This window comes from Homarus americanus, unplaced genomic scaffold (assembly GCF_018991925.1).
Source record: "Homarus americanus isolate GMGI-L3 unplaced genomic scaffold, GMGI_Hamer_2.0 scaffold48354, whole genome shotgun sequence".
Taxonomy (NCBI): Eukaryota; Metazoa; Arthropoda; class Malacostraca; order Decapoda; family Nephropidae; genus Homarus; species Homarus americanus.
Window position 1 is genome coordinate 2,674,762 of NW_024723833.1, and position 23,466 is coordinate 2,698,227.

Sequence of the window (23,466 nt, forward strand, 5' to 3'; positions counted from 1 at the left end):
TGTAGTAACTCAGCACACTTATGACAAATTTAATCCAGATATGGATGTCTGGCCTAAGGATTCTAAGACGTTATATCCTGGTGTGATTCTGAATGGAACGTTGGGGAACTTTCTTTCAAAATTTCAGTTGGGTCACAGTTTATCCAACCTTTAGGAGTTTATCAGTTCTGCATGTAATGTGCTGTTTGGAGAGTTTATAATGTGCTTATAAATGTTTAAATTTGGATATAAATGAACCCATTTGGGAATTGACAGCTGTCTCTTTCTGGATTAAACTATTCAGTGAGAATTATTACATTGTTTACATCCTCTTTCCCACTAAGCCTGTAGGTACAAACAGTACCTAAGCTCCTTGGATTTTATCCACTGTCCATTTTCCCAAGTAATATACCCAAGAGTGGATTAATAGGGATTGCCTCGCATTACTGAGTTAGGGTAAATTACTTGTCTGTTCATCGGTTGCAAAAATATAGTATCAATTATTTGCTTTGATTTTATATTTGAGCATGTTGTTGCTTCTATAAGATTTACTTATGGGATTATATAACTTTCTTTTCAGATAAATCATGAAGTTAGGAATATGAGCAACTAGGTTGCAAATGAGTGATTCACTCATGATTTTCTTTGACCTCAGTGAATACATAGCCTGTGATAAATTACTCGATTAGATTTAAAGCCAGACATCAAAAGCCAGCACTTGCTTTATTCAAAGAAATAGCTTTACTCTCCTAAAAGCTGTGAGTGAAATATAACAAGTAAGCTTTATGCAACTACCTTGGGTATATTTATTAGGATTTGTGAAGCTTTGAAACTCTGTTCCACTTTTAGTGGTACAGTAGATAATTTTATAAATTTTTCAGATTTATATTTGCCCCATACAGGTACAGGGACTAGATTATTGGGTACTCCCTTGTATATTGTGCAAAGTAAAGTCCAAAAGGTTTGCAGAGGCAACTACCAGGAAACCATGTAGAATTTGTGCTTGCCTTCTTACACTTAAGTTATTCATGGTCAAGGAGCAGTAGATGCATGTTAGCACGGTGGCAAAGATTCGGCCTCCAGCCTGAATGGCAGCTGATGCCTCCTAGACCCAATTTTTTCAAGGAATTGTGATATGTTGCAAAAAGAAAAAAGAAAAAAAATATTTTATTTTTTATTTTTTCCAGATTAATTTTTGGTATTTAGTTTGTCACTTATGTTACTGTCCTTAGAACCCTGGTTGTCATACTGTAATCTTGTTGACATCATGAGTCCCCATGTCCATACTTAGTTATAAAACAATTTATTTGTCTTGGAATATAATTATCTTCCTAAAAAATTATGAAAATAATATAAGAACACTTCTCACACCACAGGCAACAGAGACTATCTTTGGTGGAGAATGAAGCCTTCCACAAAAGTTTGTTAGAAGCTGTTATCAGCGACACCTCAACTGACCATATTCGTCACAGAGCTCTTGACTTGTTGTTATGGGTTACCTCTATACATACTGCTGCAGGTAAGATCTTAGTGTGTTCCCACCTAATATGTGTGATTACAGTACCATTCACAGCTGGGTGGACTGTGAGGGCCTCAGGATTGAACCAGTGACCCTTTAGACAGGAGGTGAGATCCATGTCCACTCAGCCACTGCATCACTATTCACTGTGCAACAACATTTTAAAGTACACAGTATGCAATTCAATACTTCCTATCTATTGGTATTATAATTTCCCTGTAAAAGATACTTCAAGAAATATTTAAGAGTATTTGTGCATTTTTAATTATATTTTTTTGTTTCCTTCTGCAAACGTTATAGGTTTGAATGGATGATTTACATTTTGTGCTACAGTTTTATGCAGGGCCGGATTAACCATTAAGCAAAATAAGCACGTGCTTAGGGCACCAAAAGAAGGGGGCACCACAGGTTTTTCTTCTGAAGGTATTATGCCTTGTAGTGACCAGATCATATTTGCAATAAAACCTAATAGGCTGGTGTAAAACCGCCGTATAAAATTGGTGAAAAATATTTATCCCATTTTGTTCGTTAACTATGTTTTGTAAGAGTTTTAAACCAAGAGAACCGTGCTCCATTTTGTTTTGTTTTTAAAGGACACGTTGCCCAATGGAAAACGGCTTTATTTTATAGGCGTTCAAGAACGTTCCTGAACGTCCGAAATTGTCTAAGTTCGTTCCCTCGCTTCTCAGCCCTCACTCAGGCTCTTGCAGTATCAACGAAATGTGTCTATTTTAACGTGTGGTATGATGTGGATTGTGTTAAGTAACAAGTAAGTTCCTGAATTTCTCATTAATTCAATTATTTAATATTTACAAAATAAAGAGGTAGATTTTTTAACAATACCGTATAAATATATTGTGTTACTAAATTAAGAGCGGTAACTCTAGGCCTAGTTGTTATAATAAATAAGGTTAAACCAAAACTGTCTAATTTAAGTGATTTTATAATTATCAAATGTTGAAAAACTTCAACACTTTTTATTTCTTAATTGTCTTTAACTGTATTTGTTCTAGTTCTAGTCTAACATCAATGATGAGAAAATTCAACTGCTGTTAGACTATATCTACATGATATAGATCAGTTAAGTGTTGTACTTCGATACATAAAAGATGGGCAACCTATTGAGCGCTTTTTAACATTTCTAGAACGAGGAAGCCATACTGGTGAGGAAATGGCAAACCGGACGTTGCAGTACTTACGTCATGTTTGCAAACTAAATTTTTCAAAATGTAGGGGTCAGTCCTAGTAAAATGCTGCTAACATGTCTGGGCGTTATAGGGTGATGCAGCAACAATTTTTAGAAGAAAATAAGTTTGCCATATAAGTGCCATGTGCAGCCCATTCACTAAATCTGGTAGGCCGAAGTGCTGTTGACTGCTGTCGGGTGGCAGTTAATTTTTTCTCAACAGTACAGTTGCTCTATACATTTTTTCAGCCTCAACCAGCCGGTGGAAAATTCTTAAAGTTAGTCTTTGAAATGAAAGCGCGTTAAAATCCCTTTCTGATACAAGATGGCACATGCTGTGGCAACAGCAGCAATTCTTAAATCTTTCTTTGAGATTTTGGAAGCTTTAGAAAGTCTAGCAGAAGACGAATCACACTAGAAGAGAGGCAGACAATATTGTAAATAAGATGCAAGAGCTAGAATTTGTTTTAATGTTGATCATCTGGGATGAGATTTTGCAAAAGTTTCATAGAGCAAGTAAAGTTCTACAAAGTGAGGACATGAACTTAAAAACATGTGTAGATCTGTATGCGTCATTAACTGATCAACTCTGCATTTTACGAGATGATTTTGACAAGATTTGAATCACTCGCGAAGGAAATCCTACCAGATGTAGATGATAATGCAGCGCAAACTCGCAAGCGTATCAGAAAGAAGGTACCCAATGACGGATATGCATTAGAAGTAAATCTGAACCCCAGAGATAAATTTCGTATCACCACCTTTTACACAATTATTGACAAACTCGAAACCCAGATGAGAAGAAGAGGAAAGGTATACACAGAAATAGCGGACAGATTTTCTTTTCTAAGTGATGTACCAAATGTTGTATCATCATCTACTGAAACTAAGAGGTATGTTCAGTGTTCTCAAAGGCTAATTGATGCTTACCCAGAGGACTTGGACATTAATTTCTCTACTGAGCTTCAGCAGTTTCACTCATATGTGCGCCATAAGTTCAGTGCAACTGAAACTGTCACGCTGAACTTTATAAAATAATTTTAGAAGACAAACTTGAATGTGCTTTTCCAAATTTTGAAATTGCATTTTGTATATTTTTAACATTTATGCTCACAAATTGCACAGCTGAGCGTTCGTTTTCTCAGTTGAAGTATATTAAAAATCCATACAGAACACCTATGCGACAAGGGAGGTTGGATGCCTTGTCTCTGCTAAGCATAGAAGCAGATTTGTTACGGCAGATTAGTTTTGAGGACTTGATCAAAGACTTTGCAATTAAAAAAGTAGGAGAATTTTTTTTAAAGTATAAGTAAATCTATAAGCATTAGTAGGCGATTTTAATCCATGTACATGCAATATGTTAAAATTTTGAATCTGAATTTTCATTCTTATAACAATTTATTTAAAAAATAATAAAAAATGATGAAAATTAGCATTTTATCTGTTTCCCTGGATCCTGGTTATAAGTTGATAATTTGCTTATATTGCTTACTGTTACTTAGTGTAAAATAAATAAAACCCACTTGTATTTAAAACAATTATAGGATCTGGCTTGTGGGATGGCCTGGAAGAAACCTGAATTTTTTATCATATTTCAACATCAGTATTCATTGAGTCTTAATCATGGTCTTAATATCTTGTCAGTTAAGGAATGGGAGGGCCGAGAGGGCACCATTGTTGGGCTGTGCTTAGGGCATCAATTGGCCTTAATCCGGCCCTGGTTTTATTGGGAATGGATTGGTGAATCCCGGATTATAAATCTGTAGATTGGGTGGGACATGTTTATGATATACTGTATGCACCATTTTTATGTTTTTACTGCAAAGTGAAGACATTCTGGTTGTCCTGTTGAAGACAGATTTTAGGTAAGGAACTGGAAATGAATGTGTCTTTTCTCTTTGCAGTTGATGACCATACTATCAGTGTTGGGATCATTACCATGCTACAGCTCCATCTCTCAGGACTAGTACGCTCATGTATGCTACTTGGGGATCGAAGCGTTGCCCACAAAACATCTAAAATAATAGTTACTGCCCTTGAGTAAGTTATCAAATTACCTGCCATAATATGTGTACCAAATCTGCCTTTTCTTGATGGTCAGTTACTATTTATTAATATGCAATTACCATATTCAGTCTTTTCATAATTTTCAGTGGAAATTATAGTACAGTATTGCAATAGTGACATGCTAAGTAGAATTTTAATTTGTAATGGGAAATGAAAATATTGTTAGAAGATTTTTTTTATTTATTTTTTTATAATCACCGTGTCTGTCAAGAGAACCATCAGGTGTGTTTTGTAGACACTTTAGTTTCATCTCACTTCCACGTTGTTACTAAATGTTTGGTCAAAAGTAGACATATTTCTGGATGTTTTTGTTTTTACTTCCCAGGTGTCTTTGTACACTTAATATATAATAAGAATATAATTGTCTTTTTTCAGGGGCTCACGTGTTGTTGAGGGTGGCACAGTGTTTGGCTGGGCTGTCCTGGAGGCTTTATTGGAGTGGTTGGATCATGTTCTCCACTGCCAAAGTGCTGGTGCCCTTCACTGGTTCTTTACTCTCCTGAACCATGTTAAATGGTGTAACCCTTGGGGCACTGCACGCAAGGTATGTGTGTAGTACATTTTCATTTTGAAAAACCATTACAGTTGCCTTGGCTTTATATCCATGTGACTTAAATTTGTGTTTAATATGTAATATTTTTTGTCTTGGCAGGTGACTCAGTTGTTAACCATGATATCAGAGGCTCTCAACAAGAAGGTGGACCCACTACATGCAGTATTACAGACTAGGTTCAACCTCTATGGGACACCATTTGAAAGAGAGCTCTTTGATACAGATCCTCCCTTGCTTGCTAAACAGACGGTAAGTTAATTTTTAATTCTTTGAGAAATAGTCTTGAAAGATACAAATTTCATTTTGTAATAAACTTGAATTTTGATTATTTTTGGTAATGTAATGTTAATTATCCACTGCTTTGGGCCACCCCAGCATTCTTTGCCAATTCTATCACTACTGGCAACCCAAAATAGTCCTTCCATAGTATGTACCAAGAGGGAATGAAATTGATTGTGATCAATTGTGTAAATTTTTACAATCCAGTTACAGTTGCCCACAGGTCGGAATCACTCGTTGTTGGCAACTGCTCTCCTCGCATTACTGATTCACTCACAAAGTGATTCTGACATTGCCACATGTTCGGAGAAGCCACCGAGGGATGGGACACTATACCTTTGGGCAACTGTATATCAAATCAGCCAGTTACCAAAGAGATGATATGCAACATGTGTATCTCAATATAGCCATCCCTCCAAACCTTACGTATTTTTAAGCTAATAGACTGTTTTATGTTTCATCATCTTGTACTTTTTAAAAATGGAGAACTGTTGAATTAACTTCCAATAAAAAATATAAGATTTTGATCTGGGTGTACAAATTAAACTCTTTAATATGACCTCAGCTAATTACAAGTTATGTGCTACAGTATACTCTCGATTTAATAGAATCAGATATAACGAACTCTCGATTTAGTGGAAGGATTTTTTCCCTTATTTTTCACTCGATTTAGTGAATCAGTTCGCTAAATCGAGATTAATTCCGCTAATACGCTCACATCTACAGAGACACCTCAGACACTTTTTTTTTATGGGAATTAGCCCACCCGGGCACAGGTCAAACGACCCACAACGGTGCCTGGGGGACGAAAAAAGAACAGAAAGAAATTTAACATTGGGAAGAAAAAGGTTAGACTGTGTTTATCTACACCACGAAGATGCCGGAAAACCAGCTTTTTAAAGTGTGACAGATTGTATAAGTATGGAAACAGAAGAAGGCAGAGCATTCCACTGTTTGGCTGTGAGGCAAGAAGGATGTACTATAACGGGTTATTCTAGTGTAACCGACATCCACAGAGAAACGGTGGGCACTACGGGCAAGACGTGTGTTACGAGCCCACGGCCTTGCCGGCGGTACACAGGATGCCAAATCCACCGAACATTGTCCGTTAAAGTACCTGTAAAAGAGAGAGAGTGAAGCAACATTACGGCGAAAAGAAAGGGAAGAGAGATTGTCGACTAAAGGAGGAGAGTTAATAAGACGAAATGCCTTTGATTCCACCCTATCTAATAGTTGGACAGAAGAAGAGCCATCCCAGAAATGAGAGCAGTAGTCCAAGTTAGGACGAATGAATCCCTTATATACTTGGAGCAACTGCTCAGGAGTGAAGTAGCTACGGCATCTGTACAGCATTCCCAACTTTCGGGAGGCGGCTTTAACTATATTAAGGATGTGTGATTTCCAGGACATATTGGAGGAAATGGTGAGGCCTAACATATTTATTTCAGAATTTGGCAGGATGATAGCGTCCTGAAATGTAATTGGTGGGAGATCGTCTAATTTACAAAGTGTAATTGGTAAATATTGAGTTTTATTACTGTTGAACTTAACCAAGTTTGTACCTCCCCATTCAGAGATGCTGCACAAATCTGCATTGATAGAAGTAATGATATTAGCTCTAGAAACAGATCTAGTTTGAGAGTTAGGAGGAAGGGGAAAATGTGAAGAAGAGTGAAGAGTAGAATCATCAGCGTTAGAATGGATAGAATTAGTTGTAGTGTGAAGAAATAATTGATAAAAAGAAGGAAGAGAGTAGGTGAAAGAACAGAACCCTGTGGGACACAACTATAGGCAGAGAAAGAATGAGAGATCGATCCCTCAACAACAACTGCCATGGATCAGTTCTCAAGGAAGCTGGAAATTAGAGAACAATGTGGGGGAGAGAAACCATAAGAGGGAAGTTTGGAAAGCAAAGAGTTGTGCCATAACCTGTCAAATGCTTTGGAGATGTCGAGGGCCATGACGAAAGTTTCCCCATAATCCCTAAGAGAGGATGACCAAAGATGGGTGCAATAGGAGAGCAGATCACCAGTAGATCTCGCCTGGCGAAAGCCATAATGGTGATCAGACAAAAGAGAAAGGCATTCAAGGTGACACAGAAAATGGGAGTTCAAGATAGTTTCAAAAATCTTAGAGGGGTGAAGTTAGGGCAATGGGGCGATAGTTAGAGGGATTAGAATGGTCACCCTTCTTCGGGATGGGCTGAACCAAGGCATGCTTCCAAGAGGAAGGAAAAGTTTGGGTTTTGAGGCAGAGGCGAGCAAGCACAGGGGCCAGAGCTTCAGCACACTTCCTCAGAACACGAGGGGGTATTCCGTCTGGTCCATGCGCCTTACTCACATCAAACCTGGATTACACACCGGCAACCCTGCGAGTGGAGATTATAGGAAAGTGCATAGGTTCAGTAGGAGGTGCAGGGATGGGAAGGATAGAGTGGGAATCGTCTAAGGTGGAATTAGAGGAGAATAAGGTGCCAAAGAGGTTGGTTTTGTTAGGGGGAGAGTTGGCTATAGAGTTATCAGATCGGAAGAGAGTCGGAAAAGAAGGAGTGCAGAAGTTGTGACAGATGTTTTTGGTTAAGGACCAGAAGGATTTACTAGAGGAAGAATTAGACAGGACAGCGATCTTTCTTTTAATAAAATTACGCTTGGCCCTACGAAGAGTAGCCTGACAACGATTCCTAGAAGTAATGAAAGAGGTGTGGGTAAAAGGAGGAGATAGCTTCATAGCTCGATATGCCCTATCTTTCACCCTGCAAGCAAGAGAGCAGGAGCGATCAAACCATGATTGTAATGTGAAAGTTTTGGTAGAAGATGGGATAAATGCACTCATACTGCACTGTATAACCCCAGCAATGCTGTCAGCACATACCGAGGCATCCCGAGTGGAAAAGCAATATTCATCCCAAGGAAAGTCCGTGAATAATTCTTGCAAGGATTGCCAGCTTGCCCTCCGATAGTGCCATAGTTGACGTTAAGGGGGTGTGGGGAAGGTGGTTGTGCCCAGTTTGATTTAATAGAAATAAGGTTGTGATCAGAAGACCCCAAGGGGGTCAAAGTCATGTGTGTACAGTAGTGCATATACGAGGTCTGTCCGGAAAGTATCCAGCCATTTACTATTAAAAAAAAAATATTGCTTGCCTAGGACAATGGCGCCTTAGTCCCCTTCAAAGTACTCTCCTTAGGACCTCACACACTTCTCCCAGCGTCCCTTCGACTTTTCAAAACAGTCTGCAAAGTCCTCTTTCGTGATCTTCATCAGCTGCCTCGTCGCATTCTCCTTAATCTCGTCCACGGTCTGAAATCTCCCCTTTCAACGGCGATTTTAGCTTTGAGAAAAGCCAGAAGTCGCAGGGAGCCAAATCTGGGCTGTAGAGGGGCTGAGAGACCTCGGTGATGCGATGTTTTGCCAAAAAATCCTGCACGAGACATGAAGAATGGGCAGGCGCGTTGTCATGATGAAGCTGCCAGTCACCACTTGCTCACAGCTGCGGTCGTTTTCTTCTTCCCGCATCCCTCAGCCGGCGAAGAACTTCGATGTAGTACTCCTTCGTTATTGTTTGGTCATTGTAAATGCGACGGTCACACAGTACCCACGCTCACTCAACGGTGGCTGCCGGGCAACTGAGTTGTCCCACGGGAGTGTGGCTGTTCATGCATGCGCAGTACGGTCTTCTCTGAGTGGCTGCCAAGTTACGTCAAGGCCGCGTGACCAGTTCTCACAATATTCACAATGGCTGGATACTTTCCGAACAGACCTCGTATATAGACACAGAATAATGTATGCAATACAAAATTTAAATATTTTGAAATATAATAAGGTTTTAAGGTATTTAGTTTCCAGTATACAGTGGTCTCTCGATTGACGAACACGATTAGTTCCACAGAGTTGGTTGTTAACCAAAAATTTCTTTAATTGAATCTATTATTTCAATGGAACCGATTACGGTTCCAACTCACAGAAAAAGTATACATACAAAGTACTGTACTGTATACCGGTAATAGAATTAACAAAACATTATATATAAACTAAATACAGTACTGTACTGTACAGTATACTGTACAATAATAAATAAAAAACAGAATACTGTATTTTAACTTACTTTGAGGTGTTTTTGTCATATTCCTGGCAGCTTTGTTTACATATCAAATGGCTCATTGTAGAGGCAGTCGGTGATGACATGCCATATTCTTTACAGAGTGCATTGGTTCTAATGCCTTCTTCATGTTTCACAATAATTTCTGCACTGTGTATTATCAATATGTTAACTAAATTTCAGAATGACCATTAATTTTAATATAAAAAATGCAAAAATCTTCAAGAGCACAACTTTCTTGATATTTACTCCACTGGAAACGAATGTAAACATGGAACCGATTACTGTATTGGCGGACTAGCAGATCAGCTGATGCGTGCACCAAAGCGTGTTTCTCGTAAAGCTGTCGTTAATAGAAGTTGTACTCGTTAATAGAACTGAAAATCCTTATGGGCGCTAATTCGTTAACCGAAATTTAGTTAATTGAACCGTTCATTAATCGAGGGACCACTGTATACAATAAACATCAACTAGCAGTCTTTTTACCTTACAATTTTCTTCTGTACAGACACAAGTACCAGAAGATTATACTTTTCCAGGAAAATTTATTAAAACAACATTCTTGTATCCTAATCCAGAGCTTAGACAATGCTTTACTATTATCTCTCGTTGTATCCACAAATGAACGATATTTTATGCCTTAGCATCTTGCTTTGCTCTCCAGTGAAAAGTTTACTAATGACTCATGTTTTTCGCCAACAGATTAGTGGTAATTCAACAGGGCATTCTAACCCTACCCACAACACCAGCAACAATAACAACAATAATAACAACAACATCAGCTTTGGTGGCACGGGTATAACAGGGAGCTTGCAAGGTGGTCCAGGGGGCAGCACTCACAACTCTTCGGCTGTAAACGGCAAGAGTGGCGGCCCGGGAACTAACGTTGGCTACCCATATATTGTAATGGGGCGCGACGATAGTGACATAGGTGCCCTCCTAGGACGGGGCTCACAAGTGGGAACTTTCTTGGGACTGACACACACTAGTGCTCTCTGTGGGCTGCTGGAGGTAGAGCCACTCCACTTTACACTCCACATGGCAAGTGATGGCACCAAGATGGAAAGAGCATCAACAGGTATGAATATTTGTTGTCTTGTTTGTCTTGTTTTAGTTTCATCTGTTATAATTAGTGAGGGGAGTGGCACACAACCAAAGTTCCCAAAACATCCTGTCACTATACTGTATATTTTTTATTGTCCTGTCTCTTTCTTATGTCCTCTTCTGTTTTCTCCTTTTTGCACCTGCTACGTTGCCTCTGTACACCCTCAATACCATCCTCTCCTGTTGCAACCTTCTCACACATCAATACCATTTTAGGAAATTGTTTTTGCCCATTCCACCTTCACAGTTTACAACCTGTACCTTCAGCATCATTTCCAATTTCCAGTACTGTACACTGCAGTTATGTACCTCTTCCAGTCATCCATCCTCTGATGCAATCCTCAAGTGACTCCTTTATCTGTAGCTTGAATTAAAAAATAAAAGAAAAAAGAATCAACTTGCACTCAATTGCTATGGTTACCCAAGGAAACTGAAACAAATATGAGCAAATTCAGGTCATATTGACTTCATGCACTTTGTTTCCTGTGTAGCTGCTGTCACTGCTGATCAGCTTTTCTCTGCCTGCATTCTTAAACAAAACACAAAAGTGTTTTCTCCACTGGAGACTTCTGAGATATACTTACCAGGCTTACCATAGATATGAGTGTTATGATTTAGGTAAGGAAAATTTTACACTCACTCCTATGATTTTATGAGGTTTACGGTACTGTTGCTATCACCCCATGAGTTTGGGGGCATTATATTAGGTGGCTTGCTTTAGTACCAACCTTTGGGACCCTTTTATAATAAACAATTTATAATAATCCACATATGATATTACTTGTGAGGACTTGATTAGAAATGAAGGATTGATCCTAGAATCCCATTTTATAATCAATAATGGGTTAAACAACTCCCAGCTTCCTTCAGGTTTATGAGGTTAACTCCTCAGACCTCAGGGTTCCAATTATTGTGAATGGGATCAAGAAATTGATAAGCTCTAAAAATTAGGTAGATTTTCATCCTCATAGTGGATTCCAGAAGAAACACTTGGTATGAAGGTTCCCTGGAAATAGAAATGACTGAAGAGTTTTTGTTCCTAAGCATAAAGATGAATAGTCTGGCTGCCTTAGTTTGACATGGCTACAGAATGACATCACAAGGATCTGCTCAGTGTTTACTTTGAAATTATGGGCTGCTAGGTTTTTCTTAGGATATAAGACTTTTCTATATGGATTTGAATGTTGTAAAACAATCTTCTGTGCTAATTTTATGTGTAGGGTATGTTTATATTGCATTGCATGAGTGGTTACTGAACTTAATGACCAAAGTTGCTGGCTAGTTAACAGGTTGATCTTTAGGGCTAGCATAGTTGGCACTATAGTCATAAAATTTCCCAGCATATAAAGAATCTTACCTTTTATAAGTTAAGTGTATTTTAGATGTGGAGTTTGTCCTGGGCCAAAATGGAGGGTATTTATTTTCCTTCAGAGTTAGTTATCTGTTATGTATTTATTTATTTATCTACACTACTGTATTATTATTTTTTTACTGTTTTCTTGGTGGCCAGTGTATGTTAATTCAAGTAGTGATGTTAGCTTTTTGTGTCAGTGTACTTGTAGCTATAGGACAAGTGTTTTTTTATCAAGGGCTGATTCAGCAAACCACCTCAAAAATGCTCAATTACTGACACGTAGAGAAACTTATGTACAGGTTGTACCTCTCTAGTCCGGCATTCTGTGGTCCGGAACGATTTTAGTTTGCCCAATAACCGCTACGCGGCGTTGGCGGACTGGCGGTTGGAAATCAAAGTTTGTTTACATCCGGCAGTTTGGCTTTCTCCCTCTCTGTTTGTCAAAACAGAGTACTCTACAACATTTAACCCTTCAATATGTCTTCAAAGAGACCACGAAGCAGTGAAAGTGGTGCTAGTGCTTCCAAGCGAAAGCACAGGTCACTATCTATCCAGGAAAAGGTTGAACTATTGCAGAAATTAGATAAAGGTGCATCGGTACGGAGCTTGTGTGAGAAGTATTACTTTTTCTTATTTATTTATTTCCTATCATATGTTTTTATGCTTTATGTAGGGTGTTTCAAGGGTGAATTTCCATGGTCCGGAAATTTCCATGGTCCGGCACCGGTCAGGTCCCGAGGTTACCGGACTAGAGAGGTACAACCTGTACTAAGTTTTTGGCACATGGTTTTTAGTTTATTTGTATCACTGGCCTGCACTGAAATATGAAAATATGGATGACATTGATTTTGAATTGTTTGTTGGCCCAAATTACCACTTCATCTATCTAAGTCAGTACAAATTGTATCTGAATTAAAATTTATCTTGTCTGAATATTTGAAGCAGTGTAATAAAAAAAATTTTGAATTGACTTTAATTCCTCTCTAAATATAATAGCATTTATTTTGCAACTCAAGGACAGTGCAAAATGATCTGTTAACCAGCCATCGTCTGTGGGAGTGTCATGTTTCCTGCATTCCAGTTTTGTACATATGGAGGGTGGGGGGGTACAGATTAAGGTTTAATATGGTTGCATTAAGTAAAGTAGAGGTAAACATGGAGGAGTGATACTGGATCAGATAGAGGATATTATATTATATGGTTCTAGAGAGAAAATTGAATTGTAAGGTGAGATTAGGTGAATGTTCGTGGATGAGCAGGACATGGAAAGTGACTATCATTTATAGAGGTGAAAATACACAGTAATAAATGAAAGGTGCAGGGAGAGTGAAACTAAATAAAGTATTGATGGTAAATTATTTCATGATGGAATGAATGACAAAATTAAGCAAGTTATGCATGGTAAAGGAAAACTACTGCAAGCATGGCAGAGATCATGTATCGTTCCCTTGTATAAAGGAAAAGGGGATAAGAATTGTGCAAAAATTACATAGGAATATATCTTGAGTAGACCAGGGAAGGTGAATAGAAGTGTCATTATCGAGGGAATCGTTACAAAAACAAAGACCATATCAGTAGAAGAGCAGTGAAGGTTCAGAAGTGGAGAAGTTGTGGGATGTCTGGACACTGTACCTAGAGTTCGTTCGTGTTGTCATCTTTCATCTTCCATCTGCTGCTTCCCGCACACACACACTCAGTTTTATATGCATGAAGCTGTACCTCATCAGCCTATTAGACAGCACAACACTACTCCCACATACTTACATACACAGCAATTTGTCATCCTCCTCCACCCAAAGCATTCAACCAAACATCAGCATTCTGTTCAAACTACCACCAGGTATCCAACTTTTAGAAATCACTCATCCCTGAGAAATGAATGTACGTTTTACCAGACTGATTTGCGGTCTCAATTATTTCTAAAACTAATACAGTATTAGTGCAAAATTGAAATCCAATCTGTCCTCTTTGTGGCGCTGCCCATCTGTTCACCACATCTCCAACAATCGCCCAAAACAGTTAATACTTCAACATAACTACCTCAAAAGATCTCTTAGAATGACTCGTGGTTGTAGCCAAGTACCTGAGGTTGTGGGTTTCACGCCCATAAAGCAGGGGTGGCAACAACCGAGACCGTCACCAATTTACCCGTTTCTTAATACACTGAACCCTCATTATTTTGCCCCTGTTTAATTTAAGGTTTACACTAATTTGTCTGGATTTGGCATTGCAAATCTGCTCAAATCACCTTGCACATGTTGCATCAAGGTGGATGACTCGGGTGGCCTGGGAAGAGCACACACAAGTTTGGTGTCTCATACAAAGCTACATATAAGGCAGTTTTACAGTAAACATAACTTTGCCTAAGTAAGCTTCAATAATTTGGGTTTCAGTAATGTTTGGAGCAATCTGCAGTCAAAGCCATTGATAAAAAATGAGGAAGTTTCACCAATGAGATTCACACTCATTGGTATCACTGCTCTTTGCTGCGGGCATAATTGTGTTTATGTATCTTAAGGCATTTTTAGATTAAACATGATTTTGCTTGGGTACTCAATTATTGCAGCTAAGAGCCTAATATTCATTTGTATAAACAGAATTTTGTGGGTTAAATGTACTGTACTGTATCTGCATCATGCCAAAATGGGTGAAAATTGAGGAAATTTGTGTTGACTCAGCAAATCCTATTTTTTGACAAGGCCAAAGCCCCCAGGGTGCCAAATTGTCGACGGTGTAGTGGATGTCCAAACTACCATAGTAAATTCTGGTTTGCTCTTTGTCTGACATTTCTTTCATTCACACATCATATATCTGTACATCTTGTTCTTTGCATCCTTCACCTCAGATGTTCCTCTCTAGTACATGAACTCTGTCAGTTGTAACTTCTTCCTCTAGCATCCTGAGTCCATGCTTCACACATGTACAGTAATGTTAGATGAACACTCCACTGCCTCCTTTAACAAAAAGTACTTGTAAATCAGTTTTAATGAATTTGTTACATTAAGTTAGATAAATAGTTGTTAGAAGTAGGATATCTCATTTTCAGTGTTTGTGGATTTGTTACATTATTTTTTTTTTTGCTGTACACTTCTAACAGGTGCAGGCCACCCTGGTAGCCCATTTATGATGCAACCGTTCACCATCCCCGGTGGCCTAGACACATCCACCCTGGCCCAAGTAGAAGCTTCCACTAGCAACGGCACAGCAAAAGCTGTTGATGCTTCTGTAACAATGGTAAGATTGCTGTTCTCATTACAATAAAATGACTGCTGCCATGTGCATATGACATTGATGGGGAGAAAATCTCCAAGCTACTTTCAATGTTTATCGGCTATGGGCTTTTACTTATTTGACCCTATAAAACTTCAAATCTTTCTGAAAACATTATGGAGATATGGCTTGTTTTTAAGCGTTCTCAACAGCTGATAAGAACAAAACAAAACAAACACTTTTTTATGTAGACCGTTTGTGATCAAGTTCCACATTTTACATAATTTGTTGACAAGATTTTATCAAACTGTTGGCATCATAGTTTGCTTAGCTCTTTTATCTTTGAAATGTAACTCCTGCACAGAAGCAGACACAAATTTCAAGGTCAGCTAGTGAATTGGACACTTACCTATTTTGCAGTTACACAAGGCAGTTGAGGACATGGCTGTTAAGAATCAGGCTGTAGAGCTCCTACTTGCCAAGAAGGCAACTAAAACTTACCTTGAGAAGCTGCAGACTCTCAGTGACCAGTTAGCTTCAATGAAACATTGCCTTCAAAAGGTAGACGTTAGAGATGTTTTCTGAAATTCAGATGAAGTTAATAGTGTAAATTCAGCGTTGTAGTTTCAGATGTATGTTGTAGTTGCTGGCAGAGTGAAGAAGTTCGAGCAAAGTGTTTGTTGGAATTATTCATATCTGTTGATTAAGATGTATTTAATGATACTAATGGGGCTAATCAATTTTTACAGGCCAAACAGCGCACACAAAACTTGGCTAAGGTTGTGGCAGCAGAAAACTCAGGCTCTCAGTCAGTAGATCCATTGCTGCCATTGGAAGGAGAGATTAAAGACATAGATGGAAAGGAAGAAACTAGCACAATTTCCTCCAGTAGTTCTGACACTTCACCTGATCATGAAGGACTAAGTGCCATCCTCTTGGCTGAGACCGAGGATGTTACTCACCCGTCTGTGCAGTACATGGGTAATGGTGATGTTGACTTGGATGTATCTGGTAAGATTGACTTTGGCCTTTCATCAGCTGAAAAAGAAGTAAATAGTTCAAAACATACAATACAGCAAAATTCTTACACCAAGAGGAAGAGCGATGAGGATGTCAGCTCTTTAGAGAGTAAGGCCTCGACCCCTTCAGCAGGTCACCCCCCACCAAAGGATAGTGCAAATAATGGAAAGAAAGTTCAATCTGCTATACAAGGAAGCCTTGGAGCACCATGGCAGCAGCTCCTGTCTCTCCCTCCCCAGCAGATGCTTGTTATTGAGAGAATGCACTCAGGAGCACGACGGTTTGTGGTGCTCGACTTCGGTGCTCCAGTTTTATTAACAGGTCAGTTTTCCTTATAATCTATTTTGTCTCGTCCTCAAGACATTAATGCTCTACATATTATATATAGCTAGTAAAAACTTGGTGGATCTTGAGTTTTTGTATCAGGATTGTTTGCATTGAAGCAGTTTGACCAAGGACATTTAGTTTTAATCATGGTTTAATTGGATACATTAGTTATAATAATAATAATTATTGAAAAGGTCAGCAGCCCGAAGGCTGAAAATATACATTGGACAAAAATGACTTATAACATACAAAGACATGGGGTGGGTGGGTCGTTTAACAAAAGCTTTCATTACTGAAAGAAGGAACAATGATTGAACATACAAATTATTATAGTTTACATTTGATGGCCCGGGCCTGGGCTGGTTATGGAGACACCAGGTGGTGAGGTGTTCACGTAGTGTAGTAACTCGTCCTCGGGTGTTGACGTGAGGGATCTCATTTGGTCATGGAGACATCGGGTGGTGTGGTGTTCACGTGGTGTGGTAACTCGTCCTCGGGTGTTGATATGAAGGACCTCACGTGGTCATGGAGACATCGGGTGGTGTGGTGTAGTAACTCGTCCTCGGGTGTTGATATGAAGGACCTCACTTGGTCCTGGAGACATCGGGTGGTGTGGTGTTCATGTGGTGTAGTAACTCGTCCTCGGGTGTTGATATGAAGGACCTCACGTAGTCATGGAGACACCGTGTGGTGTGGTGTTCCGTGGTACAGTGACTCGTCCTCGGGTGTTGATATGGAGGACTTCACGTAGTCATGGGGACACCGGGTGGTGTGGGGTGGTGTCACAGTACCCCACCCTACTGGGTGGTGTTGTGTTATTTCAAAGTCAAGTGTGAAGCCGACCCACTCTTGTTCCCAGGGTGGACTGATTAGCACCTCCTTGTCAGGAGATGGCGGTCAGTTCCCAGGGGTGCTTATCTCACTGGTGGGTCACGGCTCTCACTGGTACTGTCTAGTGCTGAATTCACTGGCTTGAACACTGTTCATCACTGTTCAACACTGGTCTCACTTCTTTCTGAAACGAAATTGTCACTTTTGATTATGTTGATATCCCGGTGGTGAGGATGGGTCGGGAGAGGGACTTGGGGAATGGGCTGAACATTGGCCAAGGGAGGCAGCTGCTCAACAGGAGCAGCGCCTGAATGGGTCTTGACCCTACGATGGTCAGAGGGGGTGTGGAACGACCCACATCGGGGCCTGGGGGGCGAAAAAAGAAAGAAAAAAGAACAGAACGAAATTGAAAATTGAGAACAAAAAAGGTTATATTGTGTTAATCTTCACCACAAAGATGCCGAAAACCAGCTTTTTAAAGTGAGACAGATTGTATAAGTATAGAAACACAGAAGAAGGCAGAGCATTCCACAGTTTGGCTGTGTGAGGAAAGGAGGTGGTAAACTGAAATAATAGTTGATCTTGTAATTATATGTACACTGAAAATAACTTTGTTGTTCATTGTTTGCAAGTCATGTCATTGTAAATGGGTAAGGTCTTATGGAATCATGGTTAATGTTATTTCTAATTCGATTTTTTTTTCTCATTTTTTTCTGCCCATAATTTTTCAGTATTTTTTATATTTCTTAAACATTGTGTATGTTATAATGAAAGTACAGTAGGTCCTGTTTAATCTGAAGTGATAGTGATCATGGCTGTTTCAGATAAGATTTTTCAGAGAATGGGTACTGCAAAATTTGTACCTCCAATAGTAGGTGATAAACCATTATTATGTAGGTAGTGGTTTTATGTGTGTATTTTGTATGATTAATAGGAGTGTAATTGTTGGGAGAGGAAAAGAAAATAACATTGGTATTCAACAAAGTATCCTCTTATGCATCTGATTAGAAATTGAAGATTTGAAAAATGTAATGTAGATAAGTTAAGTGTTATCTCTTACTACATTTAATGCTGTCAGACATTATTTTGTCGTTAAGTCCTGTACATCACTTGGGGAAAGAATAGAGCAACTAATATGACTAGAATTTTTTTGTACAGTGCATAAATAGGGTTGGTCTGACTGTATACCCATGCTTAATATAATTTATTTTCTGGTGTATGCACATCTGTAGGAAGATAGTAGCATTTAAATTTTGATTATTAACAAAAAATTTCTCTGTGGCAGATGTGGTAATACCAGCCTGTAGTGACTTGGTCTCCCTGAGCATAGACATCTGGATGACTGGGGAAGACATGGATGGAGAGAGGCTGGTGGTGGCTTCTGATATTGGGATGCGGCCATTGATCCTGGCTGACCTCCAACCTCCTCCCCTGTGTAGATACCTCAAGGTGAAGTGGAGATGAGACATGCATAGATTCTTTTTGAGAGATAGACAGAAGGAAGGAGACTGTTTTTTTTCTTTCCTTTTCTTTGTTTTTGGGTGTATGTATATGTGTGGTTTATATAGAATCTATATATTTAATAAAAAAAAATGAAATTTTAAATTAGTGTTTAAATAGGGACAATCATATAGATAACCATAATAGTGTACTATAATACAAAGTTTAAGTGAATCATATTGTTACTAACTTAATCTAATGCAACAGAAGATAACCTAATATAATTTTGTTTTAGTTAGCTTCCACTTCTTAGCGTAGGAGGTCTTCTTATTTCTCTCGCTTGTCATAGTCCATGGCCAGCTTGGGTTGGTGCCCTACTTTTCCTGCACCATCTTGGCATGAAGGGGCTTGTATTTTGACATTGTTTTCATTGTATGCATTACAGGTGACGACTCTTGGAAGATATGGAATGAATACATCATCACAGTGCCGGATCCCAGTCGGAGCCTTTTATGGACACACACTCATCCTTCCATGGCAATTGCAACCAGGCCAACCTCACCCTGCTGTCATGAACAAAGTCTCTGCCCAGGTACTCTACTTTACCCTACTTCTGAGCATAATTGAGTTTCATCTATCTACTGTAAACTTTTGCTTTGAGTATAACACTTAAAGGTCAGTATCCCTGTTAGAATCATTATCATAATTAAATTTTAAAATAAAGTGTATTTTACACCTTGTAATAGTGTTGTTTTACCATGGCAGTAGCAACATGAAATGTGTTGTTGTTTCAGACTCAACTGACAGTGCTTGGGAGTGTGGTGGAGGACATAGGATGTCGGTACAGCTTGGCCTGCAGTAAACTGCGGTCCCTCCTAAACCCTCTCCTTATGAGTCCTACTGCTCCTACGGGTCCACATACCTCTTTTGGTTATTCTGAGATGTCGCCCATTGGCTCTCGGGATGCCAACCTCGAACGCAAAATTACACATGCGTATCATGTATGTTTATATTCAGAAAGTTGTGTGTGAAATAATCTAGGTAAACTGAAGCATTTGGTATATGAGAATAAGTTTTCAGAATAAGATATTTATATACGTACTGTGAATTAGCATAAGAGTTGTCACTTACCAGTACGGTATAAATATTTTTACCGAGGCAGTGAGAGAAACACTTGTTCCTAACTGTATTTTGATTATTTATGTATTTATTTATTTTTTTACATAGGAGTGTATGTTAGAGCAGCAGCACCTGAACCTCGTTGTGTCTGTGATGCGTCGTCTACAGTGCATCGGTGGCGTTGGAGAGAATGCCACCACACCATATTCACCTACATCAGCTAGCTCTAACCACAATAAACAACACTTACTCTCAGCAGTTAATTCATCATCAGACAAACTGGCTACACTAATGCAGTATCTCCTAAATTGCCTTCTTACGCTGTCGCTGCCCATACCTGGCATGTCGGTAAGTTAGATGCATACATCTTCCTGGAGACATTCATGTCTGTGGGGCCCTTTACCATTTTAGTCAGGTCAATTAGCTCAATAAGTACTGTAACTGATTGCCTGTTTGCTTTATGTAACTTAAGGCCAGTTTATGGTGAATTTGATTGAAAACTTTAGAGGTAATAAGGTTGTTACAAAGATGGTAGGTGATGGCTTTCTCTCTTTTAATTTGAATGATTTGATAGTTAATTTTAGTTTTTATTTGTGGATGTGTTTTATCATACAGTAGAAGCCCCCCATATTTCTGTTTACTAATTAGTATAATGTTGTGGGGAGGTAGGATGGTCTAGGTCAGGGAGGGGAGCCGAGAGAAAGATAAGTAAAGTGCAGGGCTGGTGGAAGGTCTTACTTTCACCAATAATACGTACAGATATTTTCTGTAAAGAATCATAACACAAACAACTGGCAGGACACTGATATATCTTTCTGCCTTTTATCCAACTCTTATGCATACTATCTGCAATTACTGTATATGAATGCATGATGTGCTAAGATGGTACAGTGCTTTTCCAATAAGTATTTCTTTTCATACGTCTGTTCATCTTCCCTGTAAGGATATGTCATCTTCAGATGACTTGTCAATATTTTTATTTATTTATTTATTTTTATTAAGTTTGTTGATGTTCAATGAGCTCATGTTGTCAACTGATGTCATTTGTTTGTTGCGTGATGCACATCTTTTCACCCATTTTTGTATTGCTTGTTCTCTTTCATTACTACTAGAGCATTCTCATCCACTTATAAAGTGAATTTCACCCCAAAAATATTTTGTTTTCATAATTTAAAAGCATACTTTGTGATTTCTTTCTCTCCTTATACTGTGTATTCTGTTTACTACATATGAGGGATAATGATGATGTGTGTGAATCTTGACTTTTTAGTGTATGGTCTGTTTGCAGTAAGAAAAAGACTACTGTCTTTGAGTTTAAAATAAGTGTTTGATTACATTTAGTAAATAATTATTTGTCAATTTACAGGTGCCACATAACCTAATGGAGTGGTGTGGGCCAGAGCAGGCCAAGGTGTTAGTGGAGCAAGTGTGTGTGCGGGGACCCAAGGGAGCACAGGTGGGTGTAGCTTCCCTGCTGGCTCGCCTGTGTGCTGGCCAACCTTGGTGGGGAGACTTCCTGGCCAACACCATGACCACACTCTTCTCCTCCACCAACACTCTACATTTTCCTGCCACCAGGTACTGTTTCCTGCCCAGATGTTAAGTGTATCTCCCCTCCCCCCCTCTCCTCCCCTCTTTTTTCTAAGATAGATATACATATATATGGGCTTAATCTAATGCCAAATTGAACTATATATATATATATATATATATATATATATATATATATATATATATATATATATATATATATATATATATATATACAGTGGTCCCTCGTTAACGAACGCCTCGGTTAACGAACGCCTCGGTTAACGAACTGCCTCCCATAAGATTCTTAAATTCGGTTAACGAACAAAAATTCGGTTAACGAATTTCTTACGAACCGACCTCAACATGTTTTCGCTTGCACTGGCCGGTCAACCAGCTTTAGTATTAGTCCGCCAATACATTAATCGGTTCTAGGGCTTAAATTCATTACTATTTTAATAAATATCAAGAAGTTTATACTATTCAATAATTTTAAAAGTTTAATATTCAATTTTTTAGTCATTTTAACAATTATTGAACATAATTGAAGGTAAAGTGACTAGTTTAATGCGAGGCATCCAGCCTCTTAACACAGCAAACAGGCGTTAGTCTCTCTCTGTTTTCACTGGAGGTAACATCTTGCTTGAGACTCTCTTCAACTAAATGCTTTTTTTCTGTGTTTTCAACCAAATTATTGGTCATTTTGAAATACATTTTACATATTGACAATATATAATGCAGTGCAGTGTTGATTTAAAGAAAATAATCTTGAAATACACCAGAACTAAAATTTTATGGGTGAAATGGTGCCATGGGGTGACTTCTCTTCCACCCCAATGCCTTCTCTTCTTCCTTCTCCTCCACCCCCATTCTAATTCCCATCATCATCATCATCATCATCACCCAGGAGCCTTCTACATATACACCTCAAAGTAAGTGAACTTTTCTACCATTTTTGTTGAATTTAGGCAATTTTCGGTGAGCTGGAACCAATTACCCAAAAACCCATTGAAACAATGGTTTCAGTTCCCGAATGTTTCGGTTAACGAACAACCTGCGGGAACGGATTGTGTTCGTTAACTATATATATATATATATATATATATATATATATATATATATATATATATATATATATATATATATATATATATATATATATATATATATTTATATATATATATATATATTTATATATATATATAGTTATTTATTTATTTATTTATTTATTTATTTATTTTATTTATTTATTTATTTATTTATTTATTTATTTTAGTCCATATAACATGCGGACTTGAACATATAATCAACGACCTCACCAGCCAGGACTCAAACCATAGACCTTATGCGTGTGACCAGGGAACGCTGACAACCATGCCACAAGGACACTAAAAGCATTCCTAAACTATGTTATATTTCACACAAAGCCTGTTCACGACCGCCCCAGGCGTACCAAAATTTTTTCAAATTACGTATTTTCGAGTCCTGACATTAGTGATTGCACTGTGTACTGACAAAATTTTTGTTTGTAATTCCCTTTAAAATGGCTGGCATGCTTAAAAGTGAGAGTTTTATGGTGCTGAGAAGAAAAAGAGACACCAATTTTAGATTTTCTATGTATTATCTTCGCATTTTCGACTTACAACCTGGATTTGAGTCCCTAACCCCGTCGTAAGTCGAGGAGTGGCTGTATTCAGGAACCTCTTGATTTATGCGATAATTACATTCTTGAAAATGGTCATAAATTAAGACACGTAAATAAAAACAATTTATATAGCGGAGATTGGGAGGGTTTGTTATTAATAAGACAGTACCCAATATTATACCAGTAAAAATATACAGTATACAGTAT

At 38.5% G+C, this 23,466-nt stretch overlaps 1 protein-coding gene across 7 annotated transcripts in view; it reads left to right on the forward strand.

The window, feature by feature from the left end:
• Positions 1–23,466, forward strand: part of LOC121863741 (baculoviral IAP repeat-containing protein 6-like) — a 146,822-nt gene that overhangs the window by 36,649 nt on the left and 86,707 nt on the right. For 6 of the 7 annotated variants that reach the window (XM_042362498.1, XM_042362500.1, XM_042362504.1 and 3 more), the window contains exons 17-29: positions 1,356–1,498; positions 4,589–4,724; positions 5,127–5,295; positions 5,404–5,553; positions 10,382–10,757; positions 15,235–15,371; positions 15,768–15,908; positions 16,097–16,688; positions 18,811–18,974; positions 19,411–19,557; positions 19,760–19,966; positions 20,193–20,432; positions 21,451–21,662. In XM_042362498.1, the coding sequence (XP_042218432.1) occupies positions 1,356–1,498; positions 4,589–4,724; positions 5,127–5,295; positions 5,404–5,553; positions 10,382–10,757; positions 15,235–15,371; positions 15,768–15,908; positions 16,097–16,688; positions 18,811–18,974; positions 19,411–19,557; positions 19,760–19,966; positions 20,193–20,432; positions 21,451–21,662 (2,814 nt within the window). The remainder of the gene's footprint in view (positions 1–1,355; positions 1,499–4,588; positions 4,725–5,126; positions 5,296–5,403; positions 5,554–10,381; positions 10,758–15,234; positions 15,372–15,767; positions 15,909–16,096; positions 16,689–18,810; positions 18,975–19,410; positions 19,558–19,759; positions 19,967–20,192; positions 20,433–21,450; positions 21,663–23,466) is intronic. The other variant, XM_042362505.1, reaches the window with a different exon arrangement.